Raw genomic sequence first — 26,496 nt, 5'->3', positions numbered from 1 at the left:
AACTGTAATACTTTCTAATGGAATTGCAGGGCTGGTACCTAGAAGAAGAAATACAAATTATCTTTATGCAAAAATAAAATAGGTATGTAAGATCCTCCGTTTCCTTGTATATATTAAGAATGAATTACTTAGAGTTATAATTAATCTGGGAATTGGAAAGAAAGGAGAGCGAAGATAGTAACAAAAACACCGAATACCTACTGAACGTTCACAATGTCTGTAAAGCAGAACTAGCCAATATCAATAGGACACCCACGCAACAGAATTTCAGGCATGTTGTTCCTGCACTGTGGTGTTCTCTGATGGTGGAATTATCCTCACCTTCATGATGATGGTGGGTATCACTAAATGCAACAGCTGTTTGGAACATTTGTAATGATATAACAAACAAAAATCCTGACGTTATACTTAACAGGAAATCCATCTTCTCAGTAGCATACTCTGGAGAGTGATCTGGGCTGGAATGCTTGTACCATTCAAGACCAAGCAATGCCCCTAAAGGCTGAGATCCACCACCAAGAATCACGGTAATTAGTAATGCATGCCACTTTGTTTCCAATGCGGTAAATAGGGGCAAAGTCATAGCGAAGCCTTCTATAAAGTTGTGGACCGCTAAACTCAAAAATATACTAAAACCAATATCAGGTTTACCATCACTAACTTTATCTGGAGGATTTGTATAGAAAATGATAAAGCCTTCTGGGAACTTGTGCAAACATATGACCATACAAGTCTGGATACCGATCGAAAGAAGTTTCGAAAAAGGTGTTTCCATTACATGTCTGTGGTCATTCTCATGTAAAACCGTGCCGTGATCTGACAGGCTGTCCATGGTGGAGTCGCCTTTAGACATAAATTGTTCTCTGTAAATTGCCAAATTCTCTAAATCATAACCAATATTTGGTTCGATACACAACGCTGGTGGTTTCGTTTCACTGCCACATTTTGCAAGCGGTAGCGAGCTAATAGTAGCCGATCTCACGACAGGGATACAGTCATTGGCATTATGATATTCTGACAAAGAAGTTGATGGTTTGGGTTTAACAGTGGCACAGATGACAGGTTCATGTTCACTGTGGTTGATCAACGGAGTTGTTTCTTCTTCATGTTCTGGAAGCATTTCATGATGATGGCTATGGGTATGTTGTGGATCAGGAATATCATTCTCGACTTCGCTGGCACCAAAACCGTAGTTATTGCTATGACCATGGCTATGGCTATGGCTGAGTCTATGGGCATGGGTCTGCATATCGTACAAATGAGAATCATCAAAGTTGTCCGATATCAGCTCACCACCCTCGTCAGAATGAGCACAATGGATCAAACTTTGGCTGGTATACGAATGCACAATGTAATTAAGTATGAAACTTATCAAACATCCGGCTGAAAATCCGACGAATACAATGGCACTATTGGCCTGTTCCGTAGAACCAAGCATCTTCAACAAACTAGTACATAGCATTGAACCGGCACTCAATGAAAGACCATAGTTTAATAGTTTGGTGTTAACTTCACGGTGCGAACTGAACGACGCATAAACAATAGGAACCATAAAAGAACCTAATATGCATAAAAATGATGAGGTCGCTGAGTAAAGCAGCCATTTTGGCAAATGTTCAGTACCCAACATGGTAGCAATTAACACAGTTACTTGATATCAAGGGAAGAAGGTCAGACTTGACTTCAAAACTGATGAACAAAGACCTCGTGTGGCTAAAATCCTTTTCAACAAGACACCTAAAACCACTTCTTAACCTTTAATCCAAAAAGAAAACCTTCTCTTCAGTTATGTCTCAGCCAATCCGATATCACAAACAGTATCTGGTTCTAATAGCTGGAATACTTGAACTGATGCGAAGAACCCTAGATTGTAGAGAGATAGTCATGGATATAACAACTGGTGATGCTTTTCAAAGGTTATTATTACCTTCATTTTACATATTAAGTACGTAAAATAAAATGAAACTTTACGGAAAAAAAGACTGACGTTTCGATGCATCTTGATAAAACAAAGAGGGTATTTTAGACCCTTAACTGATATTTCTACCAGTGATAATCCCATCATTCTGCTCGCAAATTCCTAAGTATATTTTTCCATATTATTTTCGGATAACTAAGCTCCCTATGGACTGTTTATCTATCAAATTCTTGTAATGTTCCCTTACTTTTGACACTATTCACTTTATGATATTTTTGGTAGAGATCATCACTCTAAGAAAACGAGACTTTTTTGATCAAATTAGCATATATGGGAAATGTAATGATACATGTAGACAAAAGTAAGTAGAAACGGTAAGGTCTTTGGAGAGGTTTAAGGGTGAATTGTATTGCCCGTTGTAATACCGGTTTCTAGAGGATATTCCTGTTGTCTTTTCGGAAAGATTCGGTGACATTTCAGTAACAATATCTGCCCCGTTGCAAAGGATTTGAGATAACTAAAAGGGACTTACCATGCTTGGACGTCTCTTAAGGACATCTTCGTTAAGCGAGTTTGTACCATTTGGCAGCAGCAATGTTACTGTTGGGGAAGAAGTGTTTCAAAATGAGCCGTTTTACATGACGGATGATTTGAAGACTTTGTTGTACGGAACAAGAGATAAAGCATTGTTTGAACGGATAGCGAACGATAGGTTACACAATGGTGGATTTCGGTTGATAATATCGCAGGAATTGGGACATGTAACTAGTCGTAACAATTATCAGGTTGTCTTGGACCATAGTTCAGTAAATTTCCATACAGGGGCGCATATCCCACTAAATGAGCTTAAGGATTATATATTTGGGTCATCGATAAGAACGATTGACTATTCTGCGTCGAGCGACAAGATCAAAGTCGTTAAGAGTGCAAACATTGTTCTATTCACGAGGATTTTCTATTTAAATGAGAAATCGACGTTGAGAATCGCTATAAGTTGTTGTGTCACCGACGACGTTCTGCCCGTGTTGACTGAATGTTGGCCTCATATATCGTCGTTCTTGGATCAATGTGAGAATACGTTGTTGAAATATCTAGCGAAGAATGACACACAATTCTTACCCCATGATTGGAAAGCCAGAAACTGTATCGAGGTTGCTGCCGTCTTACAAACTTTCCAACGTAAAATTATACCGTTATTATCCGGGTATTCTGATACCCCACGATTATTCCTTTACCCTATGGATTCAATACCTTACATCAAGACATGGGTGAAATATGTAACCAATTGGATTGAATTGAAGGATGGACCCAGAGTTCGTTTTTTACCTATTTTGCTGGCAAAACTACGGTATGATTTCGCTTCGCTTTTGAAGGAAAACTCGAATACAAGAATCGTTATACTTACCGGTAATATGAACGTTGCCAACAGGCTCATATTTATCCTTACTGCATTCCTTGGTCCACATTTCCGTGGGACTTTACATAAAAGCATCAATTCCCAAGGTTGTCCATCTCCGGCTGGGCGTAAAATGTCAAACATGAGTGGGGCTTCCGATTTCCCATTCGAATTGAAACCTTCAAACAGCAGCATAACAGAAACCAATAAAGGTTGGGAGATACCAAGAATCAAAAGAGACCCGACATTTAGCGTTACCAGCGTTTCTTCCGATGAAACAGGGGTACAAACTTTCATTCAACCTTCATCGCTGAAAAGTGGAGCCTCTTCGGTCCAATACCTATCATCATCGTTAAATAGTGCATACGGCAGTTATGGATCTTGGTTCAAGAAAGTCGCACAATCACCGTCATCCAGATCCAACGAATCCTCGCATGAAGTACCTCCAATTTTGCACCGCAACAGCAGTAGTACCTCCTTCCATCAACAAGCAGTGCTGGGCAACATCAACGGTTCACAACGTGTAACACCTCAGCCATCACCTACCATTGCAGAATATGAAGAATACCCATGGTTTTCCCCGTCACCAATTGCAAGGGATCAGCCAAGACCAGAGAAAAGAATACCCACACCAATATCTTCTTACACCACAGAAAAGGAAAGAAGAACGCATTTACAGTCTGAAATATACGACGTTGACATGAAACGAACCGTGAATCGACTCATCGACGAGGACTCTTTAAACGACGCATTCGCAGATCTAGTAATAGATCCACCAAGCTATGACACAACGGTCTCGAACGAAAAGCATGGCGAAATTGTAGAAGTTAATATGGCTTCTCCCAGAAAACAGCGCAATAATCAAAATCAAGAACTATTACGAAGGTTCACGTCCTACACTCCACACTACAACCAATGGTTCCAACTACAAGCGTGCCAGATCACCACAGAATCCGAAAACAAGGTGATCCATTCGATGAAGAGAGATTTAACGTACGCAGATCAAGATCCATGCAAAAAAGATAAATCCACATCAACGTTACTCATCTCGCTCAGATCAAGAGAGATCAAACAAGTCACTATCGTGAGAGACACAAATAACAGATTCATACAGAGAACAAAGAAGATATTGCAAAATGGGAAAGTGGGTCCCGTCTCGAGGGCAATGCTCTCAGGCATAGAAACGACAGACCAGCATTTAAAGAAACTCATGGAATGCAATAACGACAACGAGGCATTAGTTTCCCTCTTCAACGATATAGTAACGTGTGCCTCAACATAGGTTTAGAGAGTTTGGATCACGTGTCACGTCACTATATACGTTGTGATGAAAATCAAGCTTTCAAGGCTACCCAAAATTTTTGAGAAAGCTAATGGTTCGGGTCTCTGATGCCCTATAAAGCTTTATTCAGTTGGAAAATGTTGATTAATCACTAGGTTTATATGTATTAGATTGCTGTTTTTGGTTGTCAGATCTTTTGAGAATTGTTCAGTCGGGGGACTTAGGCTTTAGGCAGGGATAAAATCTACAGTGCTGTTTTGTTGTAGCATAGTATATAGAATTGGAAAAAAAAATTAAAGCATACTTGGGGAAGACAAGGAACGAAAGATAGAGAATAGAACATTGGTGTGATTATTTGATCTAATATAACATCTTCAGAAGGGCTATCACTCATATTAAGTTCTGTGTGATTATCAATTGTATTTTTTTGTTTGTTAATATTATGACGGAAAGCGGTAATGGAATTGTTAATACGAGGCAACCGAAGTTGTTTCTCGATGTTCCGGATATGACTTCTGAAGCAAAGAAAACGTACGCTGAGCTGGATGTATGTACGTATACGCCTAAAAACTTGGGTGATTCTAAGCATGAGTTTATGGAATGTGACTGTTTTGAGGAATTTCGGGACGGTTTAAACCATGCGTGCGGTGAGGATTCTGATTGTATAAATAGAGCCACTTTAATTGAGTGTGTGAACGGTCTTTGCAAACACTCGTGCGGTACTGACTGTCAGAACCAAAGATTCCAGAAGAAAGCGTATGCAGATATATCTGTTTTCAAGACGGAGCGGAAAGGTTTCGGCGTCCGTGCCAATTCTGATATTGAACCACACAACTTTATTTATGAATATATTGGAGAAGTAATACAGGAGGAAGAGTTTCGTAACCGGATGGTGAAATATGACCAAATGGGATTTAAGCACTTCTACTTTATGATGTTGCAGACCGGACAGTTCATTGATGCTACGCTAAAGGGGTGTATTGCCAGATTCTGCAACCATTCTTGTAATCCTAATGCATACGTTAATAAATGGGTAGTTAACGGGAAATTAAAGATGGGTATTTTTGCCAACAGACACATCAGCAAGGGAGAAGAAGTGACGTTTGATTACAACGTTGATAGGTACGGTGCCAATGCACAGCCATGTTACTGCGAGGAACCAAACTGTATTGGATTCCTTGGTGGTAAGACTCAAACTGACGCGGCATCGCTATTGCCTCAAAGTTTTGCAGATGCCTTAGGTATAAGGCCGTCCATGGAGAAAAAATGGATCAATATGATGAAGGCCAAGGGTGAGAAAATAGCTAAAAGTGACACCACAACGGTTAACGTCGACTTCGTTAATTCTTTATCACTAGAACCCTGTACGAAGACTGAAGATGTTAATCGTGTGATGAGTGTATTATTACAGATAGATGACGCCTTCATTGCAGAAAAGCTACTTGAAAGGATCACTTTGACTGAAGATGAAGCAATGCATTATCAGTTCATCAAATTGCATGGTTACTTGATCTTTAGTAGACTTATCACAATGTTTGAAGATAAGCCAGACATTATATGGAAGATTTTAAACTTCTTGTTAGTTTTACCCAAGACAACTAAAAATGGTATAATTCATTCTGGAATTGATAAGAAGGTCGAACAATTAAAGAATACTCCTAAATTTGAAGTGATATGTGAAGATCTATTAGAGAAATGGTCCAAATATGAAACTTACACCAGAATCTCCAAGAAAGATATTTCAGAAAATAGCAAAGTTATAGATTTACGGCGGATACGTTTACCTATCGGTTGGGAAATCATTCATGAGAATGGCAGACCAGTGTATTATAATGCTCAAAGGCAGATCAAACAAGCCAATCCTCCAACTGATTCTGCTTATAGATCGAACTCAAGCCATAACCTTTCTGGAGTTTCTGATCCTAAATCGAGATCAGCAACACCTTCTTCAAATACCAGTCGGTATAGTGGGTCTGTTAAGTACATACCCACGCCTACTTATGGCCAGATGCAGCAGAAAAGAACGCTATCTCCAGAAGAATACGAGAAAAGGAAAAAATCGAGAATCGAGTGGGAACAAAAGGAGTTAGAACTAAGGAAATTAATGGAGCAAGAGACTTTAAAAGCAAAATTGGATCAAGAAACCCAAAAGAAGAGCGAATTGGAGAGAATCATCGAGGAGGCCAATAAACAGAAAGAACTTGAAAGGCTTCAGAAATTGAAACAGCAACAAGAGGATGAAGAAAGGAAAAAAGTAAAGAAACAAGCTAGTCATGTCAATGCTATCGAAAATAAATGGGTCAAGTTCTTCGCTCAACATGTTCCAAACTTAATTAAAAATTACCAAAAGGACGTGGGCAAAGATGTTCTCAAGGAATCTGCTAGAAACATTGTCAAGTCTCTTGCCCAAAAGGAATTGAAGAAAGACAGTTCTAGATCACCACCTGAAGAACTCTCTAAAGAGAAAAGAGCTAAAGTTAAAACGTTTTCGATGCAGTATATGGATCGATTGGTTGCCAAGATGAAAGAAAAGAAAGAGAAGAAACGTTGATATCAAGTAACATTGCAAACACTTTTGTATCAATTCCATGTCATACGTTACATGATAGAAACTTTCAAAGGCCAAGAAGTCAGAAGAAAGGGGGGCAGTCCTCTCATAGCACAGGCTACCGTACCCCTTATGCGCATGTATATAGTTTGATTCGTCCCTGAAAGCGCCGTATGTTATCGAGTTTCTTGTCTTTGTAATTTCCATAATAGGAAGATTCTTTGACAATTATCAACTTGACACATGAAGGTTTAAAGAAAAAACATGGACGTCGAAAGAGAGTTATTTTACAACGCGCTGGAAACCCAAGTATATAAGCTGCCGGTAAGCCAATGTAATCTTGAGATGATTTCGTTAAGATATCACTATTTAAATGCATATCTAAACGTCTCTCTGCCGTGTTAAATTTAAATTTAGGCAGTAATAAAATTCATACTATTCGGACAATATGAGTACTTTTGGTTCGACTTTTTATGATTCTGTAGCAAAGAACTACATATGTGAATGTGGAAGTTGCAAGATAGGAAAAAATGTAGAATTTTACATGGTTCGTTTCTTCATCATGGGTTTTGTTTTACCCGTGCTATGGATCCTTAACTTAATGTTGTACCTTTATGCCAACTGGATAATCGACCACAATGTTAGGGTCCCGGAACTTGACTCTGAAACCTTATATACCGAATATGAATGCCAACAATGGAAACAGCGCAGTGTCACATCACTAAACAAAAGTATTACCAAGGACTTCTACGCTATTAACAACCCATTGACATTTTCCATGCTTACTTTAAAACTACCAGATCCCGTACCATTGACTACGTATCAACATCTCTCTTTGCCTGATCCAACGAAGGGCAGTGATGAAAAAAACCAGTTTTCGGAAAGCGCTACTACCCTGGACGAGGGTGCAACAGACTCCTCATCATTTGAGACGGAAGACGGTGGTACCAAATCCATAGTGACAGCTCAGTGTCTAAAAGAAATCGCTTCTGAACTAATGAAAAATCATGACGTTAATGCAAGAACTATCAGGAACTGGTTTCTGCGTAGCTTATGTGCAATGACAGGGTACACAATATCCATTATAATGATAGTAGTTATCGTTAAGACTAACAGCCAACCGGCATCGTACCGAGAATGAACATATGCATTACTCGTCCGCATTATACAAAAGAAAAAAGAAACTTACAGCATATCAAACGCTTATGAGGGCAAGCTAACGACCGCTGCACGCGCATAGCCCTGATGGAAGGTTGCTAGTTCTGCTTCTCTTTTTTACTCCTATAATTCTTCGTACTAAAAGAAACACATTTTTTCGCTCTCGAGAGAAAAGGGCTTTGCATGAAAAAAAAGGCTGCCGTTGAGAATTGCCGGCATCTATTAATAAACTCCAGACCTGTATCCTGACCACTTAAGGGCCGTCCGACATAATAAATTTACTTGCCGTCATTTAATTAATATTGGTATATAACCGGAGATATCCTGTACGCATCAGTATTCTTTGATAGAGTAACATTTCTCACGTTTGACGCTATTATTGTACAGATCTACGTTGTGCCGGAACAAGTCAAGATAGGATTAGCTTAGAACAGATTAGAACCGATCTATCAGCTTCTTAAATACAAAATGGTACAGGCACTGGATATATTAGCTTCATTATTTGCAGTGGCAACTGTAGCTGCTCAAAGTTCAAATCAGGTACAATCGTATAACCTTATCGAATTCGGTAACGTAGGGTTCACCGGTTCATATACTAACGTAAAGAAGATTTCGGATGCAGAAGAGGATAGTTGTTCCTGTACTGTAGGAGATCGAGTCTGGTTTAGTGGCGACAACGCTCCATTGAATGAAGCACTGTCTGTCCACTTGAGAGGTCCGCTATCTCTGTCGAAATTTGCGTTTTATACGTCGCCATCATTTGATATCAATGATTCGAGTTCTACCTCGTGGTCCAGAGAAGCATACTATGATTCAACAAGCCAGACAGCCGAAAATGTGACGTTTTTAACCGGTGCTGGTGATTCTTCGCCATGTCTAGGTAAAGCTTTGACTTTTGCAAGTGAGAACGGTACCGGTAAGGCTGATGACTCCACCATCTTGGAATCCAACAACTTGTTAGCATCTGATGAAGAAGTCATTATTTTCTCGAACGTTTCGTGTCCTAAATCTGGGTATGATAAGGGCTGTGGTGTGTACAGATCTGGGATTCCAGCATATTATGGTTTCGAAGGTGATACCAAGATGTTCTTGTTCGAATTCACCATGCCTACAGCTACAGAAAAGAACAGTTCTTCTATTGACTACTACGACATGCCAGCTATCTGGCTTTTGAACGATCACATCCCTAGAACCGCACAGTACCCATCATCATCAAGCAGTAATTGTTCATGCTGGGCTAGTGGATGTGGTGAATTCGATATCTTCGAGGTCATGAACGGTACCGAGAAAAACCATCTATATTCCACTTTCCATACTTTCCAAGGTATCGAAGACTTGGGAACTGGTATTCAAGCAGGTGGTTATATCGCAAGAGACACATCTGCTACAATGAAAGGTGGTGTGCTATTTGATTCCAGCGGTAATACCGTTGTGTTCATGTCCAATGATACCGTATTCGATAGCTCCATCGACTACGACACAATTAATACCTTGATCTCTAATATCGACGACGATGAAACGTACAGTACTGAATTGGCTACAATCTCTGCTACTGCACCAACATCAACCTCAAAGTCAGGGGCTGCCATTATGATAAAACCTTCGGCAGGAACAATCCGTTATCTTCTACTATCGGCACTAATGTCCGTTTTCAATCTAATGGTATAAGTCAAAGGGCCTTGTGCAACTTAGCAGTGAATATACAGTATTTAAAGGCTCATTTCAAACAATAAAAGCAAACATTTGTAATTAAAACAAAAGAACAAGATTAGGCTAAGCCTCAAATACTGCTTTATATCCGAGGATGTACCAAAGATATTTAGAAGAACTTATAGACACATTATCCTGCTTCTATTCCTTTTCCCTTAGTGTTTTACTTTTCGAAAAGTTGATGTATATTTTAACATGCATTAAAGGCTTAATCCGGAAATCTCGATTAGGTAATTTCATTAAAGGTCCGAATTGGTTAAAGTTATGGCACTGACAATAAGAGTTTGGTTATTAACGTACCAATTAGGAAGGAATGGCTGGTGTAATAGAGTCTACATGGTATCTAGGTACTAAGGAACTATAAACTTATTCAAAACATGAGGTTTTGAATAAGTTACCCCAAAATTATATGTAAGTTGATGGGGAGTTGCATAGGGATGAACAAAAGGGGTTACCATCTTGGGAACTCGAGAGACTATATATTGGGACAGATAATTGGTGTTATGTGTGGCTCTTCCAGAAAATTCACTTCTTAATTGTACCCTTTCAAATACAAAGAACTGACTATTTTCTTTTGCAACAGTATCAACTAAATCACATCGAATATTGATAATGGGCTATTCACAATCAATAATAGCACTTAGCGTGATAGCATTTGTTGTACTTCTACCGCCATTAGCATGGCACTCATATACGAGGAATACCCCTGCCATAATTTTAATCGTGTGGCTACTACTTATGAACCTTAAAGCCATAGTGGATGCGGGCATCTGGGGTGGTGCTGATTATCAGCAGAAATGGTTCGGATATGGCTGGTGTGATGTCATGACAAAACTTCAAATTGGTGCCAATGTCGGCGTATCCTGTGCTGTTGCCAATATCGCATTCAACTTGCATAGAATATTAAAAGCTAATAAAGAAATCCCAGATAACCGTTCATGGAAAAAGATTCGTGTGGATCTCGCTATCAGCTTAGTATCCCCGATTGTTATCATGAGCTTGATTTATCTCGTGCAAGTTTTCAGATTCGGCATATTCAGGTATAATGGGTGCCAAAGCATGTTATCCCCAACTTGGGTCACTACGGTTTTATACACCGTATGGATGCTTGTGTGGTCACTTATAGGGTTCATATATGCTTCACTTCTACTTTTCGTATTTTACAAGAAGCGTAAAGATGTCAGGGATATTTTGCATTGCACCAACTCAGGATTGAACATATCACGCTTTTCGAGATTACTAATCTTTTGTATGGTTATCATCCTGATCATGTTTCCGTTCTCTATGTATTCATTCGTTTCGGACTTGAAGAACGTCAGCCCCACGTACCGTCATTATAGCTTCAAAGAAACGCACAATAGTGCTTTATGGAACGTGATATTACATTTCGATCCTGGTCAACCATTGTACAGTGTATGGCTGTACATAGTTATGTCCTACCTGGTATTCTTAATATTCGGACTTGGATCTGATGCATTAAACATGTATGCAAACTTCCTCAGAACCATCGGACTTGGTGTAGTGATTGATTCTATTACGGATTGGAGAATCAAGCACAAGGATACGCGCGTCGGTAAAATCACTGAAAAGATTCTACCTAACAACCCTCAACAGCAGGACAATTACGCCCAATTCTATTGCGGTAGCTCATCTGATGGTGTCGTGACAATGTCCGATTATTCCGAAAAGATGGACTCCCCAAGTTCCCCATCACAATTTGAAATTGATTATACGTTACCCCATGAAAGAAACATGAAGAACTATGATCCTCATAATCAATATGAAATAGATCCTAAATTATCGATATTTTCCCATTCTATCTCTCATGACAGCGATGCATCATCAGAACTTGATACTCCAAATGCAATGGGTAACGAATCTAATCAGTTGCAATATCACTACAGACTAGATCGTCGCTAATCTTGTGTTTTTTAACAGTTAGGTTTTTCTTTAAATATAAAAACATACGTAGTCTTTCCAGCAGTTTTAATCAAGTTTAAGTTTACAACAAAGAATAGGTGTTCAATACTACTTATCAAAAGTTTGTCATATAATGTAAACATCAATGCAATGACGTTGAAACCATAAAAAGTCTTCATCATCAAAATCTGGCAGCTTCCAAAGAATCATGTCTAAACATCGTTACTAGCATATTCGTTGATGTTCAAGATGTACTCGTAGAAGAACGCAATGATAGACAAATGATTAGAAACTTCAACGTGTTCGTTGACAGAATGAATTATACTGATAACCTTTGGATCGACGATCATTGGGAAGAATCTGTAAATGTTTTTAGTCAAAGCCCAATAATATTTGGTGTCGGTATTACCAGTAGTCATTGAAGTAGTGACGAAAAGATCTGCATTCTTCTTAGAGAGGATGTGAGTGCCAAAAACATCTTGAATGGTACCAGTGAAGAGATCCCAGACAGAGGAATTCTTAGTTGGAGAAGATGGCGCAGGTTCCAACGATTTTTCAGAAACAATTTCGATGTAACCGTCCTTAGTCTTTTCGATCAAAACTTCACCATCACGAACCAAACCCAAGTTGTATTTCTTTGCAACTTGATCAGCATGTGCCAAGTCCTTGTCGATGGTTTGTTTGACTGAGGAAGTAACGTCAATTCTGTGATTAACTAAGAATGACGTAACTTCTGGTAAAGCATTTGCTTTGATACCACCGTTGATGATATCAACCGCCTGAGAAGTTCTGAACAAATCTCTCAATGGTTTTACAACATTTAGCCATCTGAACACAAGGTTTTTTTGCTTTTCAGATTTTGGAGCCTCGACGATGGCCTTCTTAATTTTTGGAGGAATTCTCGTATCGTGTTTAGCAGCGCAAGTCAAGAATCCGTAAACTGGATTGTCTTCAGTCAAATGATATGGGAATGGATTAGCTTCCAATAAAGTGATAAGATCTGAAGCAATACCGATAGTGGTATGGTCTGCAGGCATAGAAGAATGACCACCGTGCCCGTGGACGGTGATTTTAAGATCGACGTAACCCTTTTCAGCGGTAACAGGAGCAGCAACGAACACGTTGCCTGATAGTGGAAGAACAGTGTTTCCCTCATCAACCAGTGCGTAGATACCATTATCACCGTAGCGGTCGTGTAGGAATTCAGACAAGTACTTAGCACCAAGCACACCAGAACTTTCTTCATCAAATCCGTAGGACAATACAACACCTCTTTCCGGTACGAAACCCTCGGATAATAAATGTTCAATGGCAGCCAATTCACCTAGCAAGAGATTCTTACAATCAATTGCACCTCTACCCCAAATGGTATCAGTCTTCTCATCGTAATGTCCACTGAACGGAGGGAACTTCCAAGCACCCCAAGTGTCACGGTTCACTGGCACAACATCTTGGTGTGCAGTGAACATAACAGGTTTCAAATCCGCGTTGGAACCAGCCCAGGTATAAACCAATCCAACCTCGTTAACCAATTCCTTCTTTAAATGTTTATGAACCAATGGATACTGTTCTTCCAAATATTTGTGAAATTTAAAGAACTCCGAATAATATTCAATATTATCCTTTGGTCTAGGGTTGACGTCTTGAATCTCAGTAGGAATTTGCAAGGCACCGGATAGCTTTTCAATAGCTAATTTCTTATACTCAGCATCGTTCAAAATCTTCTCTATGGAGCTCTCACCGGATGGGCTAATTGGCTCTGTCTTCAAGCATACAGAGTCAAAATCAATCTCATCATCATCATTTTCTTCTTCAACTACCAATTTTCCAATGGAAGTTCCAAACGTATTACTGAAATGCTGGTCAACCAACGATTTGACTTGTTCGATGTCGTAATTCTGGTTATGGAGCAAATACCCAAAACCCGCTAAAAAGAGCGAAGCCAATAGAAGAACCAAAGTCTTCGAACTGGAGCCTTTCACCGGCTGCTTATCACGTTTCTCGTCTGCCATATTTCTTTTAGAGCCCTTGATAATACACGAACCCTACAATAGAGTTTAATACGATTCTAAAGCAAGGGTATCCACTTGTTATCCACCTGTGTGCCTTAAAGATGAGCTGATTATCTTTAAAATTTTAATTATCAAAAAAAAAGGGACTTCTCGAGACTAAAGAACAATTGAAAATAAATGCGTTCCAAGATGCAGCAAAATGCCAGAGCCAAAAGTGGGACAAGCCCGTGGATTGACAAACCATATTACTTACCTACTTACCTATATATATGTGCATTATAAGAACACATCCAGGTATACCGTACCTCTGTTGTACTCTGTTTCCGTATGTACGTTTAGAGGCACCGAAGACCGAGAATAATCTTGCTGATATTTTATGCAGCCAGCATGAAGCATGCAGCTGACAACTTCTAAGCTTGGGCAAAAAAAAAAAAAAGGCAGAGAGGATATCGAAAAAAATGGGCAAATTCCAGCCTGTTTAGAACAAGACGAGGTCGAGTCAGCATACTTTAAGACTGATACAATTGACCTGGATTTTTCATGGAGGAATCTGTTCATTACATAATGCACATTACATTCCTCTGGCCGCATGGATCTTCTATTGGGAATTGGTGGAATGACAAGAAAGAAAAAATAGCGTTCACGTGACCGTTGTCATGAAATCAAAAGAAAAATTTCCAATTGTATGTTACCCGGTCACAAAGTTGCACACGAAAACCTGTGTTATCAATTTATTTATATTTCTGTATATTAAATGCATCTTGTTAAAACGCGTGAACTTGTCATTACAGCAGACTCATCTTTAACAGCAGCAACCAGCAACCAACAACCGCTAGTGATGTCCAACCAAACGCCAAGAATTGACCCGAGCCAAATAAGCAATACTCAGCACTCAGTGTTTCGTATCATAGCCAAGGTGTTAGATCAACCACAACCAAAAGAGTTAATCCTACAATCTCCAACAACCAATGGAGAAATGATAACGCTATCACAAGTGAAACTGTCACAAGGAAGTAACATTGAGGTTGGATCCTGGTACGAATTTGTTTGCAGAAATGTCGATACCGGTGATATTGGGTTGATGGTGCTTGATTCTGTGAAATGTGAGCTGAAAGAAGGTGAAGAGATCAGTGTTTCTGGTATAGTTGCATTACAACAATTGAGTGGCAAGTTCCCAGATTTGTACTAAGTTTTTACGTTTGAAAAGAGGGGAGGATGGTGAGAGGACAAAACTGGAAAGAATTATAAATATATGAGTGTGTGTGTTTTTTTTTTGATTTGTATAAGTATATTTATATGAAGGCAGTATTACGGAAACCCAAAATATCTCTTGTAATCCTTAAACAGAAAGCCAACCAAAAAAAAATAAATTGTTATTAGAGTAGCCCTAGGGGCATGCATGCACGATTGTATCATAATTGGATCATCACCTTTTTACCTTCTCTTGTTGTTCAGTTTTCTGGTGGTTAATGTTTGTCTATCAGTTGGGTCATACCAACCACCGTTATCAGAGGGGAATGGCGCAGGAGTTGCATAGTTGTAGTCAGAAGTTCTTGAGTAGGACCAACCCGGGGTGTAAGTGGTCATTTGTTCCAGTGAGTTCCGAAGACTGGTATAGTAGGTGACTGCACTCGTTGCGTACCTTCTGGACCATGTTGTTACTGTAATTGCAGTTCCTGGTTGGGTCTGCATTGGAGCGTACCTTCTGATCCCAGTTTGTTGAGTGTACGGCACAGTGAACGATTTTGTATCGATACCACTATTGGCCAAACTCCATTCCGGTGTTGGAACTGCATCTGAATCGGTTGTGTAGGTGTAAGTGGTGGCACCGCCGGAGATCGAGGTGATCTTGAACCTGGGTGAGTAATGAATGGTATAACCCAACTCTTTAGAATATGCATAAACTTGGATGAAAAATTGTCCGTTTCCAGCATCTGCGATGGAGAAACTAGGTGTATAGGAGTACTGGGATTCGGATAATGTGATGTTTGAGGCGGCCACTTCTTCTACTTTATCGATTAGATCCATATCCGTGCCTGGTCCATATAACAAACTAAAAGTGAAATAGTCGTAACTGGAAATAGAAGGTAAATCCACACTTTCTTCCCATACGATTTCAATATCAATCGAGTCACTGCCCGATTCTGGTGAGTAAGAAGCACCGCTAGTTGGTTTTACAATCGAAACATCTGCATGGACGAACAAGAGACGAGTGAAAAGTTGTACAAACAAGAAAGCTTGTATTAGCATCAACATGTCCGCTGCGGTCGGAAAACACCGTTACTCACCTGAACCTCAGAATACACTCAGCAAGAGACCTGAATCCACAAACCACAAGATAACCACAACATCTAGTACATGTAGTACATATACATATACATATATATATATATATTTGTGTAATGACAAGCTGGTTCTATGATGCCACCCTAACCAGGTAAAAAGTAGTTCACCAACGACACAATGCCAAAAAAAGTATCAAATCCAAGATCAAAAAGCGAAGTAGAGTAAACATAGAAACCGGGAGGATGAGGCTATGCCACACAGTGGTTATTAAACTTCGACGTACCGTGTATCTTGAGAATTTTACAGAGTATTACTACAGAAAGGTACTGATGAGCGATGACGCGACGATAAGAATTTAAAAGAAAAATAGAAAAAAAAACTCTATATAGAACAGATTATAGCGAAGGCAACGAACCAACAATGTATCAAAAGAAAGGATCAGTTACGGAAGCAATCAGTATGTTTGATCTGAAAAAGGAAAAAATCATTCCCAGCAATGAATGAATAATGCTTTAATCATTCGAACATTAAAAGAAACTGCAGAAAATAAAACACGCCGCTATCCCAAAAATTAAGCTATGGCTCAGCCCGTCTCTAGTTCTAGCGTACAAATCACTTTTTCGTACGAGAGAGACACCGAAGAGTATATACTGGATCCAAGTTATTGTATATCGGCAAAAGAGGTGTGCTTTTCCCACAGAACAGAACGCTATTAGATTGTGAAACACTGCGAAAGAACTTTAACTGGGCTTAGTTGTGGCAGGACTTCAAAGCGCTCTTTACTAAGTAGAATGCGAAAAAATCGAATAGCAACAACTGTCAGAAACAGACATAGAAAATGAGTTTTGCTCGAGAGTGATTTTTTTTCGCCTGTCGAGGAAACCAGTTACGTCGTCTTCTACACTATATCAAAACGACATTGTGGCACTTTTGTGTAACCAGTGGCAACGAGATCCGAGAACATAGTGCGATGTATGGGTGTCACGGAACAATTAACAGGAAAATTCTTTTCAAAATTAAAGTTCCGTCATTCAAATGCGGAACAGCTTTTGTGCTGTAATCTCTGTGAGAGATCTTTTTCAGAAAAAGCTCGCACCAAGTTATTCCTATTGGACCCTTGAAATCGGAAAAAAAGTTAAATCTGAGAAACAGGCAAAAACAGAGAAAAGCAAACTGAAGGTCAGGTGACCTAATTTCCACTAATGCGCATTCTTTCTGGTCACAAGCTACCCTGAACAAATGACGTTTCTTTCGCTCGTATTATATGCATTTGATATCAATTGACTATTTAATATACACCGTTATCTGGCGAGTATCGCTATGCTTTCACCACAAGCTGTTAAGTCGTTGTAGGTATAACAACATTGTTATATTTGGAATTATCACATTATGGAATATCAATAGCGGATGCTTGTGGGGATCATATATTCTTCATCTCGAATTTAATATGATAATTTCTTCTGTACTCAATATCTATCCCGAGTAAGTCGTTGTTGGATACGCCATTCTCCTCCATCAAGCCATTATTCACGACTATTGAATCCATACATGTGTCAATTGCCCTTGATCAGTGCCAATGAATGTGATGTCTTCTACAAATGTACAAACGATGATTGATAGGGTTTGGTCCACACGATTGTATTTAGAATTTCTTCAGATCTGATAATAGCCACGCGGTTATTATATCTAGTTGTGTTAAACTCAACACTGTAGTTAATGCATATTAGTGAATTTTATTGGCCTCCAACCCTTTTTTGTAGGTTAATCATCGTGTTGGTCTTCGCATTCTTTACGGTAATGAAGATTAACATCATGTTAAGACCTTTCTTTGGTTCTACCTCTTTGATGTCAAGTAAAGTCTGATTCCATGTTTCTCTTCTGCACAGTTAGAATATTACAGACCAGTAAGCTTCTCTGAATTGTTTACGTTCAGTGTGGTTATCATTCCTTGAGAGTGCCTGTTGATAGCTTAGTGATCTATCTATTTTGGTCTGTGCTATCCGTGGTACACTTTGTAACGCCTGGATTGAGGAAATGTAGAAACGTCCTTTTTGTTTCATACGGTCAAAATTGGAGTCCGGACTCTCTTTAATCATTAAATTGACTATTATATGAAAATCCATTTGTGGATCAGGTTCATCCGTTATAAAGTAGTCTTTATCTGATACTTGAACCACTTATATCCTATCCTCCACTCCTCCTACCAAGAATCAGTAGTTGTCGGTTGTAAGATTGTTTGGATGACCATTGTAGTTTTTGGGATTTTTCTAGTCCCAGAATTTATTCCGTTGTTTGAAGGATTTATTCCTGTCATCGATTCTCCTATCAGTGTTTTCGAGTGTTCTCTTTTGTTTAGTCATTTTGCTAAACCTCAATTCCTTCTTTAATTCTAGGATTATCTCAGTGGTTTGATTTGTAGGTGGTTTGCTGATGGGATGTATGCTATCAAAACCATGGTAAATCATAATATGTCTGTACACTTTGTCGGCCAGGATAGTATCCAAGTGAGGTAAATTGCATTTTTTGAAAGCTTCAACTAAGTCTGTTAAAGTTTTTATTAAACCCTTCACCTTGTAACGAGGATTTACTTCGAAGAATTTGACTCTATGCTCCAGTAAATAAGGATTGTATTTCTTATGGATATAGTCCATAGCAATGGTGGGAATGTCGGCATAATCCTCACGGAATTTCTCTCGATGAGCTTCCAACCATTCTGGGTTTTCTGGTAGAGATACTACTCTTTCATATACGTCTTGCCACCATGCGACTTGATCTGAATTGATACCGTCGAATAGAGTTGTATTTGAGAAGTCAAACTTATCTTCATACCCACAATAAGTGAAGTATTTATAAATATCAAACAACCATTTTTCTAAGAAGTCTTTTGTTTTGACCTCTCTGATATGAACATCATATTTTGCCTTTTCACACGGGAAAGGACTAAAGATGTTATCTTTTAGGTACCGTGTAATACTCGAACTATATTCATCTGTTACTTCCTTGATTGAGTAATTGTTGAACAGCTTTTTGTTGTTTGAACCTGTGGCGCTACCATATTGAGTCCCGGAAGCTCTCTGTTCAGTGTTACCCTGACATGATGATATTCCTTCGCTCATATTATCTGTATCTGACATCAATTGACTATTTATTATACACCGTTGTGTGGTCTGTATTCCTCCCTCTCCCCACCATCATCTTTCCATTATATAATGCCTAATCATCCTATGAGTTGGCATAAGATTGATTCTTCTCTTCTATTTGTACTTCTCTATCTCGTATATGATAAAAGAGTTGTCACGTAATAGTTCTTTCTATCTCGTATACTTTCGTATAGATGGATCTTAACACTTAACATATCACGTGCACAAAGGTATCATCTATTACCCGGACACAAATGGTCTTCCTTAGGAAAGATGTTTCGTCCTGTTTTAACAATGTTAAAATAAACAATTTCAAGTAAACAGACATTAAGTCAGGTTTGGGCCAGTTCAATCTAAAGCATCGATCAATTTTCGCGTCATTGCTACTACTTTTCAGCTTGTCATCACTCATCAGTTATTCTGACTCCACTTCTTTGTTGACAAGTGAAGGAAAGCAATTCGCCTGAGGAAGATTATAGTTTATACACGGATTTTTTAATGGCAGATGACGAACAACGGGACTCTGTTCTTGAGTCTGCACAAACTCAGAGCTCAGTAGAGAATACCCAAAACACGTCAGAACAACCTGGTTTGATAGACCATACCGAGGATGTAGATATGGGAGGAATTGATGATAACTTGGACATGGACGTTGAACCTAATCTACCTGATGATTTTGGTAACGAATTCTCAGAATCTTTGCCGCAAGACTTCCCTGAAGAGTTCGGCGATGCACCATTGGCCGAAAACCTCCCTGAAGGAATAAACGATAAGCTTTTATCGAATCTGGATAATGAGAACGGTGACGCGGACGATGCAGATCTATTTGAGGAAGAACCCGAGGAACAAAACCCTGCTAATGAAGCATCCGAATCTGATTTGTTGAAATCCCCATCTAAAGAAGACGATACTACCGCAGCAGGTAATGAGGAACAAGAACAAGAACAAGAACAAGAACAGGACGAACAAATGGATAAAGAGAATGACGAAATCGCGTTGCCAGAAACTAAAAAGGAAAGCGATTCGAACGGCGAGGGGAACAATGACCCTGTTGGAAATATAGAAACTGAACAGAGCGAGGTAGAACCTGCACAGAACGAACTGGAAACTGCCAATGACAAACAAGAGCCAGCACCAGAACCAGAATCATTTACTGAAAACCCCAAATTACCAGACGTGAAGGACTTAGGGCAGCCCGATTCTGGTATAGATGCTCCAGTACATACTACAACAGAGACAACAGTTGATGAAGAAATTGATAAAGAGCACAATACTGAAGCAGAAGCAGAACCTGAAGTAGATAGTATTCTTGAACAAGAATCGAGATCAGCTTCTCCTGAATCAAATATAACCGTAAAGCAAGAAAGTAATACTGCTGATCCAAAATTATTTGTACCGCAATCCCATGAAATTGTAATCCCTTCATACTCGAAGTGGTTTAATTTGACCAAAGTTCATGAAATCGAAGTGAAATCTTTACCGGAATTCTTCACTAATAGAATACCTTCAAAGACACCCCAGATGTACGTCAAATATCGTAACTTCATGGTAAACTCTTATAGACTAAATCCAAATGAATACTTCACAGTCACTGCAGCTAGAAGAAACCTTTGTGGAGACGCGGGCGCCCTCTTCAGACTACATAAATTCTTAACCAAATGGGGATTGATCAACTATCAAGTAAATGCTACCAAGAAACCTAAAATGGTTGAACCCCCATTCACTGGTGAATATGAGACGAGATACGATGCTCCGCGTGGATTATTCCCATTCCAATCTTATAAGCCGGCCCTACAACTTCCTGATATGACCCGCTTAAAAAAGATAATGACTCAGTTAGACACCAAACCCTCGGAACCATCATCTTTGAAAAGGACTAGTGATGAAATCTCCAGTGAGCACACTCAAGATTTGTCAAACGGGGGATCCAGTCACGTTAATGGTATCACTAACAAAACGGCTTCGGGTTCTGTGGGACCAGAGAACTACGGCCTGAAGGATGAAAAGGAGTCTCCAGTGAATGCCGACCTTGAGAGAAACGATCGCAAACCCAAAAGACCAAAGATTTCTCAACTGATTGACAAAGATTGGACCCAAGAAGAAATCTATAAACTTATCGAACTTATTAAAGAGCATGGCACCGATTGGTTTAACATTGCCAAAACTCTAGGAACAAAGACTCCGGAGCAATGTATTTTAAGGTTTTTACAATTGCCTATTGAAGATGCATTTTTGATGGATGAAAAAGATCTCGGACTCTTGAAGTTTGGTTCTCATATTCCTTTCAATAAATCTGACAACCCCGTAATGAGTACGTTGGCATTTTTAATAGGGTTAGTCGATCCTAACATTGTTCAGCATTTGACTAAAAGGGCCATTTCTCTTCATGACATTAATGTTAATACGGGTGCTAACACGGAAGCAAAAGACGCAGAAGAAAGGCAGGAAGAACAAAAAGAAGAACAAACAGAGGAATCAAAAGAAGAACAAAAAGAAGAAATAAAAACTGACGCCAGGGAAATTGAGCATACAGAAACGGGAGCTGAAAAATCTGAACCTGCAAATTCAAATGCCGCAGATCACTCCACAGCAACTGAAGGAACTGCTCCAGCAGCAGAACAAGTAGCAAATTCAGATGTAACTGTTGACACTTCAAATGAGAAAAATGCAAATACACCAGAGAATGAAGAAAAAGAAGCAACAGAAGTAAGAGCTGAAAAAACAGGAGAAGAAGGGCTACAAAAAGCGGAAGAAAAGAATAAAGAGGAAGGTAGTCAAGAAGAAGCGATTCCAGTGGAAGAACCTCATCAAGAAGAATCTTTAGAGAATGAAGCATTATCAAACAAGGAAACACCATCGGAAAAACAAGAGCTGCCAGAAGAACAAGCAGTAACGGTCACAAATGCTGAATCTGATGCTAGAATAACAGTGAAGGACGGCACAGAAGTCGCTCTAGCTACCTTGGGGCTACGCTCTCATGTATTCGCTACCAACCAAGAAAAATTGATGAATAGGACGACAAATGATTTAATCAATACTCAACTAACAAAAGTCGATTTGAAGTTGAAGGCTCTTGATACCATGGAAAAATCCTTGGAACTAGAGCGCAAGGCTGTGCATAGGAAGCAAGAAGATGTTTTCATTCAAAGGCTAAGCTTCACCAAGTATGCCAACTCTCTTATGGGAAAATTTGAATCTTTACTGAAGCAAATTCCGGAATCTCCAGAAATCAAACAGCAATTACACGAATTACGTACCATAATTGCTGATCCACCAAAGACAAGTATCACATCCCAATCGGGTAATCTACAAGATTCTGATGATCTAGACTCCGCCAACAAACCAATATCGATTGAGTCACCGCAGTTATATCGTTATTGGTCAGGTTAATAATATAGACAATATTCATGTATTATATAGCCTCGTAACATTATATTAATTTAAACTATTGAAACAACACAAAAAGTCAAGCCTCTCCTTGTCCAAATGCAACATCTTCGTTGGAGTAAATCCTACTTGTTTTTTCCTTTGTACCTTGTCTTCAGGAATTATGTCCGTATGCTATATTGTCTTTAAAATATGAAAATATTGGAAACCTTCAAAAAAAATAGCTTTAACTAAACACGAATACGATATTTAATATTCCCAATATCAGAACAATTGAATGATACTGGTATTCGTTGTAAAGGTCGGATTTGCATTATTAAGGACCCAGTAACAAGTTCTGCGATGAATTTGTCTACATATGAGCATGCGTTGTCATTGTGGAAAGAAGCTGGCTTCAGCAGTATACAATCGTTACTTGATGATAGCATAGCTAAGATAAAGGATTTAGAAACTTCATCCTTGGAATCAAGAAAAACGTTAGCCAGTGAGACCAAGAAGTACAAGAAATTGCCAGATGATGAGAAACCTAGCCAATCTTTGAAATTAGTGAAAGAATACCAGAAGGAGATTGATTCGTTGACTACCAGATCAACGTTCTCCGAAAAGGTTGTTATCGAATTATATGAGAAGTTAATTGAACAACCGGACCCAACAGGGATCCTAGAGTCTATTGTAGAGGAACTGAAGAAAGATGGCACAAATGTCGATGATATCAAAGCTGAAAACCAAAAATTGGCGGCAATTGTTAGCAAGTGTGCCGATTATGACACTTTAAAGAAAAGATTATCGGATCTTGAACAAAATTCGGCTAAGACATTATCCAATAGATTAATCGCCAAAGAGAAAGAAATTACATCCAAATGGGAAGAAAAGCAACGTAATTGGAATAATAGAGAGGACGAATTATTGAAACAGTTAGAAACGTTGAAAAATACCAATAGCATCTTGGAAAAGAAAATAGGTGCTCAGGTCGATTTGGAGCAACAAGAAGATGGCGATGATGACACCGTTCTCGTTAGTGGAAAGAATAGCGCTCAAAGTGAGCTTCTGGTACAAGAACTTGAGGCTGCACAAATTCGTATCATGAGTCTTGAATCACGTAATGAAGAATTAAATTCTGAGGTAACCAAATTGAAGAGCGATGAACAACAGGATTCCATATTTCAAGAGAAAGAGACTAAATTGAACCAATTGGAAAGTGAAAATGCTAAATTGGTTACATGTTTAGAAGAAGAACGCAAGAGTTTGAAGGAAACATCCCAAACGTTGAGCTCACAATTGAAATCATCTGCACTTGAAACGCAGACTTATAAATCGGAATTAGAGACATTGAGACGCAAGTTAACGAACTACTCAGATTATGAAAAAATAAAGCAAGAATTGAATGCCATGAAGAAGATTGAATTCGGAACCAGTGATGACAGTGACAACGAAAACGATGATGGTGATGACTCTATCACCAGTTCATTGAAACATGCGAACCAAAAACTCCAAAATAATTTGGTGAAGGCCAATACTGAAAAGAACAAATATATGAACGAAACCCAAACGCTCAAGAAAAGCATAGAAGCTTTATATTCTAAGATTCAAAATCTAGAAACTTTGAATGCGAAATTAGAAGCAGACATTGAGAAGGTCGAAGATGTAACGAACCAATTCTCCGATACACAATCAATGATGTCAGGGGCAACAAGGCAAATAAGTAATAGACATGCCACTAACGAAAAACTATCTCCTACAAGCTCAATCATTGGAATACCAGAAGAAAAAGAACTAGATACCTTCTCCGGCAATTTTAACGGCTCTCCATCTATCCTACCAATTGTCACCAAACAGAGAGACAGATTCCGCTCAAGAAATCTAGAGCTTGAAAGGCAAATAAAGCATTGTAACCAAGAACAGACGAAACTTAAGGTACAAGTGAAGGAATTAAAGGCCGATAATTCCAAATTGTACGAGAAGGCAAAGCTACTAAGTTCGTATTCGAACAATTCCGCAGTGCGCAATACAGTAGATTTGGAATCTCCATTTTCCGAAGAATATGAGGAGTCATTACATCCATTATCTAGTTTCAAAGAAAGAGAGCTAGAAAGATACGAACGACGTAAGATGCCACCCTTGGAAAGACTATTCTTGAGTTTTGCAAAAGTTATTCTAGCGAACAAACAGACAAGAATGCTATTCATGTTGTATTGCCTTGGATTACATGGATTGGTGATGGTGATGACTATATATGTCACAAGTTTCACCAACTACATAACTCCAGACGTTAGCTCCTCATCAGGTAGTATGATTAACACCAATCAGTGAGATACAGTGGTCATTCTTTTTTGTATAATTTCCGTTTATAGTTAATTATGAAAACAGGTAAATCGTTCACAGGAATGTCTCCTGGACTGGCAAATACCTTACAATGAATTAGGTGAAGTATTCTTTTGGGAACGTATGTTGACTGATTAAATTAGTATACTCAGAGGTTTGTGTAAAAAATTACTTAAATGTTATGATATTTATTTGAGAAAATGTTTGGATGGGAAGATCCAGGAAATTTAAGCAGTGATTCTCTTTTGAGTAGCCAATCTACCTCTTTGTCTGGAGGACAATCTAGCAACCTTCTTTTCAGAAGCCTTTTCAACAGCTTCTTCCTTTTCAGTAACGACCAATTCGATGTGAGATGGAGAAGATTCGTATTTGTTAATTCTACCGTGAGCTCTGAAGGTTCTTCTTCTTTGCTTTGGAGCTTGGTTAACTTGAATGTGAGAGACGTACAATCTGGTAGCGTCTAAACCCTTAGCCTGTGGAAATGATTAATTGAAATTACAACGGATGTAATTTTTGATAAAATTTGTTAGTAAAAGTTTCATTTAATTTGGTATAGTGGGGAGAATAAGCTGTTAGAAGTTAGTTTGCTGAGAATGGAATATCTTGATTCTGGTGGTTCACATTTTAGTAGCTCAGGTTATGATTATTCCATGATCATAATTTCTGATGAGTTGTCTAGTTCTGCAATATCATATCTTGTCTTGTACTGGCTCATTTCTGTACATCGTTCTATTTTGTATCGGTCTCATTTGTTCATATATATGCCATCGTTTTCGCCCCACGTATTCATTCTTCCAACATATCCATCGACTCATCCCACTAATTCGTACATCACAGGGCCTACACCCTATGTGTTTCACAATATCAAATGTTATAACATACTTCAGCGTTAGAGGCAGCGTTTTGCAACAAACCTTGGACGAACTTGACAGACTTAGCTGGCCATCTAGCCTTGGTGACACCGAATTCCTTACCTTGGGCAGTTCTACCAATAGAAGAGTTGAATCTTCTGAATGGAATAGCTCTTTGGTGATCCAAAACTTGGTCCAAGTACTTTTGAGCCTTTTGTAAATTCCAACCACTGATAGCTTGAGCAGTTTCTCTGGTGTTCTTGTAAGAAACACGCAAGTAGGAACCACGAGCAGAAGCAGACTTAGCTGGGTTAGTGGAAGTAGCACCGTATCTAGCCATTGTGTATCACTCTGTTTGAAGGTCTTAGTTCTCGGTCCTGTATCAAAACACTAATTAACACGTCTAAACCACTACTCTTTAATATATGGTAACAATGTATATATGCTATATTATCGTATATTCTTTATTCACAATATTTCCAAATTTCCAAACCTGTAAATTGATTCTCACGGTGTGGCAGGCGGGTTTCCGTCTGGGAATGAAAAATTGGAAAGGTGAGAGCCAG

The 26,496-nt window shown here is 38.9% G+C and overlaps 13 protein-coding genes across 13 annotated transcripts, besides 1 other annotated feature; 8 read left to right on the top strand and 5 right to left on the bottom strand.

Moving 5' to 3' along the window:
- Window positions 1–208: 208 nt before the first annotated feature.
- ZRT3 (Zn(2+) transporter ZRT3) lies at window positions 209–1,630 on the bottom strand (the record flags this gene model as incomplete). Its single annotated transcript, XM_451296.1, has 1 exon — window positions 209–1,630. One exon carries the CDS (start codon window positions 1,628–1,630, stop codon window positions 209–211), a length of 1,422 nt encoding a protein of 473 aa, XP_451296.1.
- An 821-nt stretch (window positions 1,631–2,451) lies between these two features.
- Window positions 2,452–4,596, top strand: LST4 (Lst4p; the record flags this gene model as incomplete). Its single annotated transcript, XM_451295.1, has 1 exon — window positions 2,452–4,596. One exon carries the CDS (start codon window positions 2,452–2,454, stop codon window positions 4,594–4,596), a length of 2,145 nt encoding a protein of 714 aa, XP_451295.1.
- A 442-nt stretch (window positions 4,597–5,038) lies between these two features.
- Window positions 5,039–7,147, top strand: SET2 (histone methyltransferase SET2; the record flags this gene model as incomplete). The annotated part of the gene is made up of 1 exon (XM_451294.1): window positions 5,039–7,147. The coding sequence occupies one exon, from the start codon at window positions 5,039–5,041 to the stop codon at window positions 7,145–7,147; it is 2,109 nt and encodes a 702-aa protein (XP_451294.1).
- A 445-nt stretch (window positions 7,148–7,592) lies between these two features.
- On the top strand, window positions 7,593–8,285 carry ASG7 (Asg7p; the record flags this gene model as incomplete). The annotated part of the gene is made up of 1 exon (XM_451293.1): window positions 7,593–8,285. One exon carries the CDS (start codon window positions 7,593–7,595, stop codon window positions 8,283–8,285), a length of 693 nt encoding a protein of 230 aa, XP_451293.1.
- A 485-nt stretch (window positions 8,286–8,770) lies between these two features.
- TOH1 (Toh1p) lies at window positions 8,771–9,970 on the top strand (the record flags this gene model as incomplete). The annotated part of the gene is made up of 1 exon (XM_451292.1): window positions 8,771–9,970. One exon carries the CDS (start codon window positions 8,771–8,773, stop codon window positions 9,968–9,970), a length of 1,200 nt encoding a protein of 399 aa, XP_451292.1.
- A 654-nt stretch (window positions 9,971–10,624) lies between these two features.
- On the top strand, window positions 10,625–11,932 carry STE3 (Ste3p; the record flags this gene model as incomplete). Its single annotated transcript, XM_451291.1, has 1 exon — window positions 10,625–11,932. One exon carries the CDS (start codon window positions 10,625–10,627, stop codon window positions 11,930–11,932), a length of 1,308 nt encoding a protein of 435 aa, XP_451291.1.
- Window positions 11,933–12,144: 212 nt separating this feature from the next.
- Window positions 12,145–13,944, bottom strand: CPS1 (Gly-Xaa carboxypeptidase; the record flags this gene model as incomplete). Its single annotated transcript, XM_451290.1, has 1 exon — window positions 12,145–13,944. One exon carries the CDS (start codon window positions 13,942–13,944, stop codon window positions 12,145–12,147), a length of 1,800 nt encoding a protein of 599 aa, XP_451290.1.
- An 838-nt stretch (window positions 13,945–14,782) lies between these two features.
- RFA3 (Rfa3p) lies at window positions 14,783–15,133 on the top strand (the record flags this gene model as incomplete). Its single annotated transcript, XM_451289.2, has 1 exon — window positions 14,783–15,133. The coding sequence occupies one exon, from the start codon at window positions 14,783–14,785 to the stop codon at window positions 15,131–15,133; it is 351 nt and encodes a 116-aa protein (XP_451289.2).
- Window positions 15,134–15,378: 245 nt separating this feature from the next.
- KRE9 (Kre9p) lies at window positions 15,379–16,200 on the bottom strand (the record flags this gene model as incomplete). Its single annotated transcript, XM_451288.1, has 1 exon — window positions 15,379–16,200. The coding sequence occupies one exon, from the start codon at window positions 16,198–16,200 to the stop codon at window positions 15,379–15,381; it is 822 nt and encodes a 273-aa protein (XP_451288.1).
- Window positions 16,201–17,878: 1,678 nt separating this feature from the next.
- Window positions 17,879–18,314: a mobile genetic element.
- A 183-nt stretch (window positions 18,315–18,497) lies between these two features.
- KLLA0_A06446g (uncharacterized protein) lies at window positions 18,498–19,364 on the bottom strand (the record flags this gene model as incomplete). The annotated part of the gene is made up of 1 exon (XM_451287.1): window positions 18,498–19,364. The coding sequence occupies one exon, from the start codon at window positions 19,362–19,364 to the stop codon at window positions 18,498–18,500; it is 867 nt and encodes a 288-aa protein (XP_451287.1).
- A 504-nt stretch (window positions 19,365–19,868) lies between these two features.
- On the top strand, window positions 19,869–22,760 carry SWI3 (Swi3p; the record flags this gene model as incomplete). Its single annotated transcript, XM_451286.1, has 1 exon — window positions 19,869–22,760. One exon carries the CDS (start codon window positions 19,869–19,871, stop codon window positions 22,758–22,760), a length of 2,892 nt encoding a protein of 963 aa, XP_451286.1.
- Window positions 22,761–23,099: 339 nt separating this feature from the next.
- On the top strand, window positions 23,100–25,067 carry COY1 (CCAAT displacement transcription factor COY1; the record flags this gene model as incomplete). Its single annotated transcript, XM_451285.1, has 1 exon — window positions 23,100–25,067. One exon carries the CDS (start codon window positions 23,100–23,102, stop codon window positions 25,065–25,067), a length of 1,968 nt encoding a protein of 655 aa, XP_451285.1.
- Window positions 25,068–25,306: 239 nt separating this feature from the next.
- Window positions 25,307–26,270, bottom strand: KLLA0_A06336g (60S ribosomal protein uL22; the record flags this gene model as incomplete). The annotated part of the gene is made up of 2 exons (XM_451283.1): window positions 25,307–25,552; window positions 25,962–26,270. 2 exons carry the CDS (start codon window positions 26,268–26,270, stop codon window positions 25,307–25,309), a joined length of 555 nt encoding a protein of 184 aa, XP_451283.1.
- Between the last annotated feature and the right edge of the window lie 226 nt (window positions 26,271–26,496).

The sequence above is a fragment of the Kluyveromyces lactis genome, assembly GCF_000002515.2.
Source record: "Kluyveromyces lactis strain NRRL Y-1140 chromosome A complete sequence".
Classification (NCBI taxonomy): Eukaryota; Fungi; Ascomycota; class Saccharomycetes; order Saccharomycetales; family Saccharomycetaceae; genus Kluyveromyces; species Kluyveromyces lactis.
Note: the sequence above shows the minus strand (reverse complement) of the source record. Positions and strands in the feature narration are given on the sequence as shown.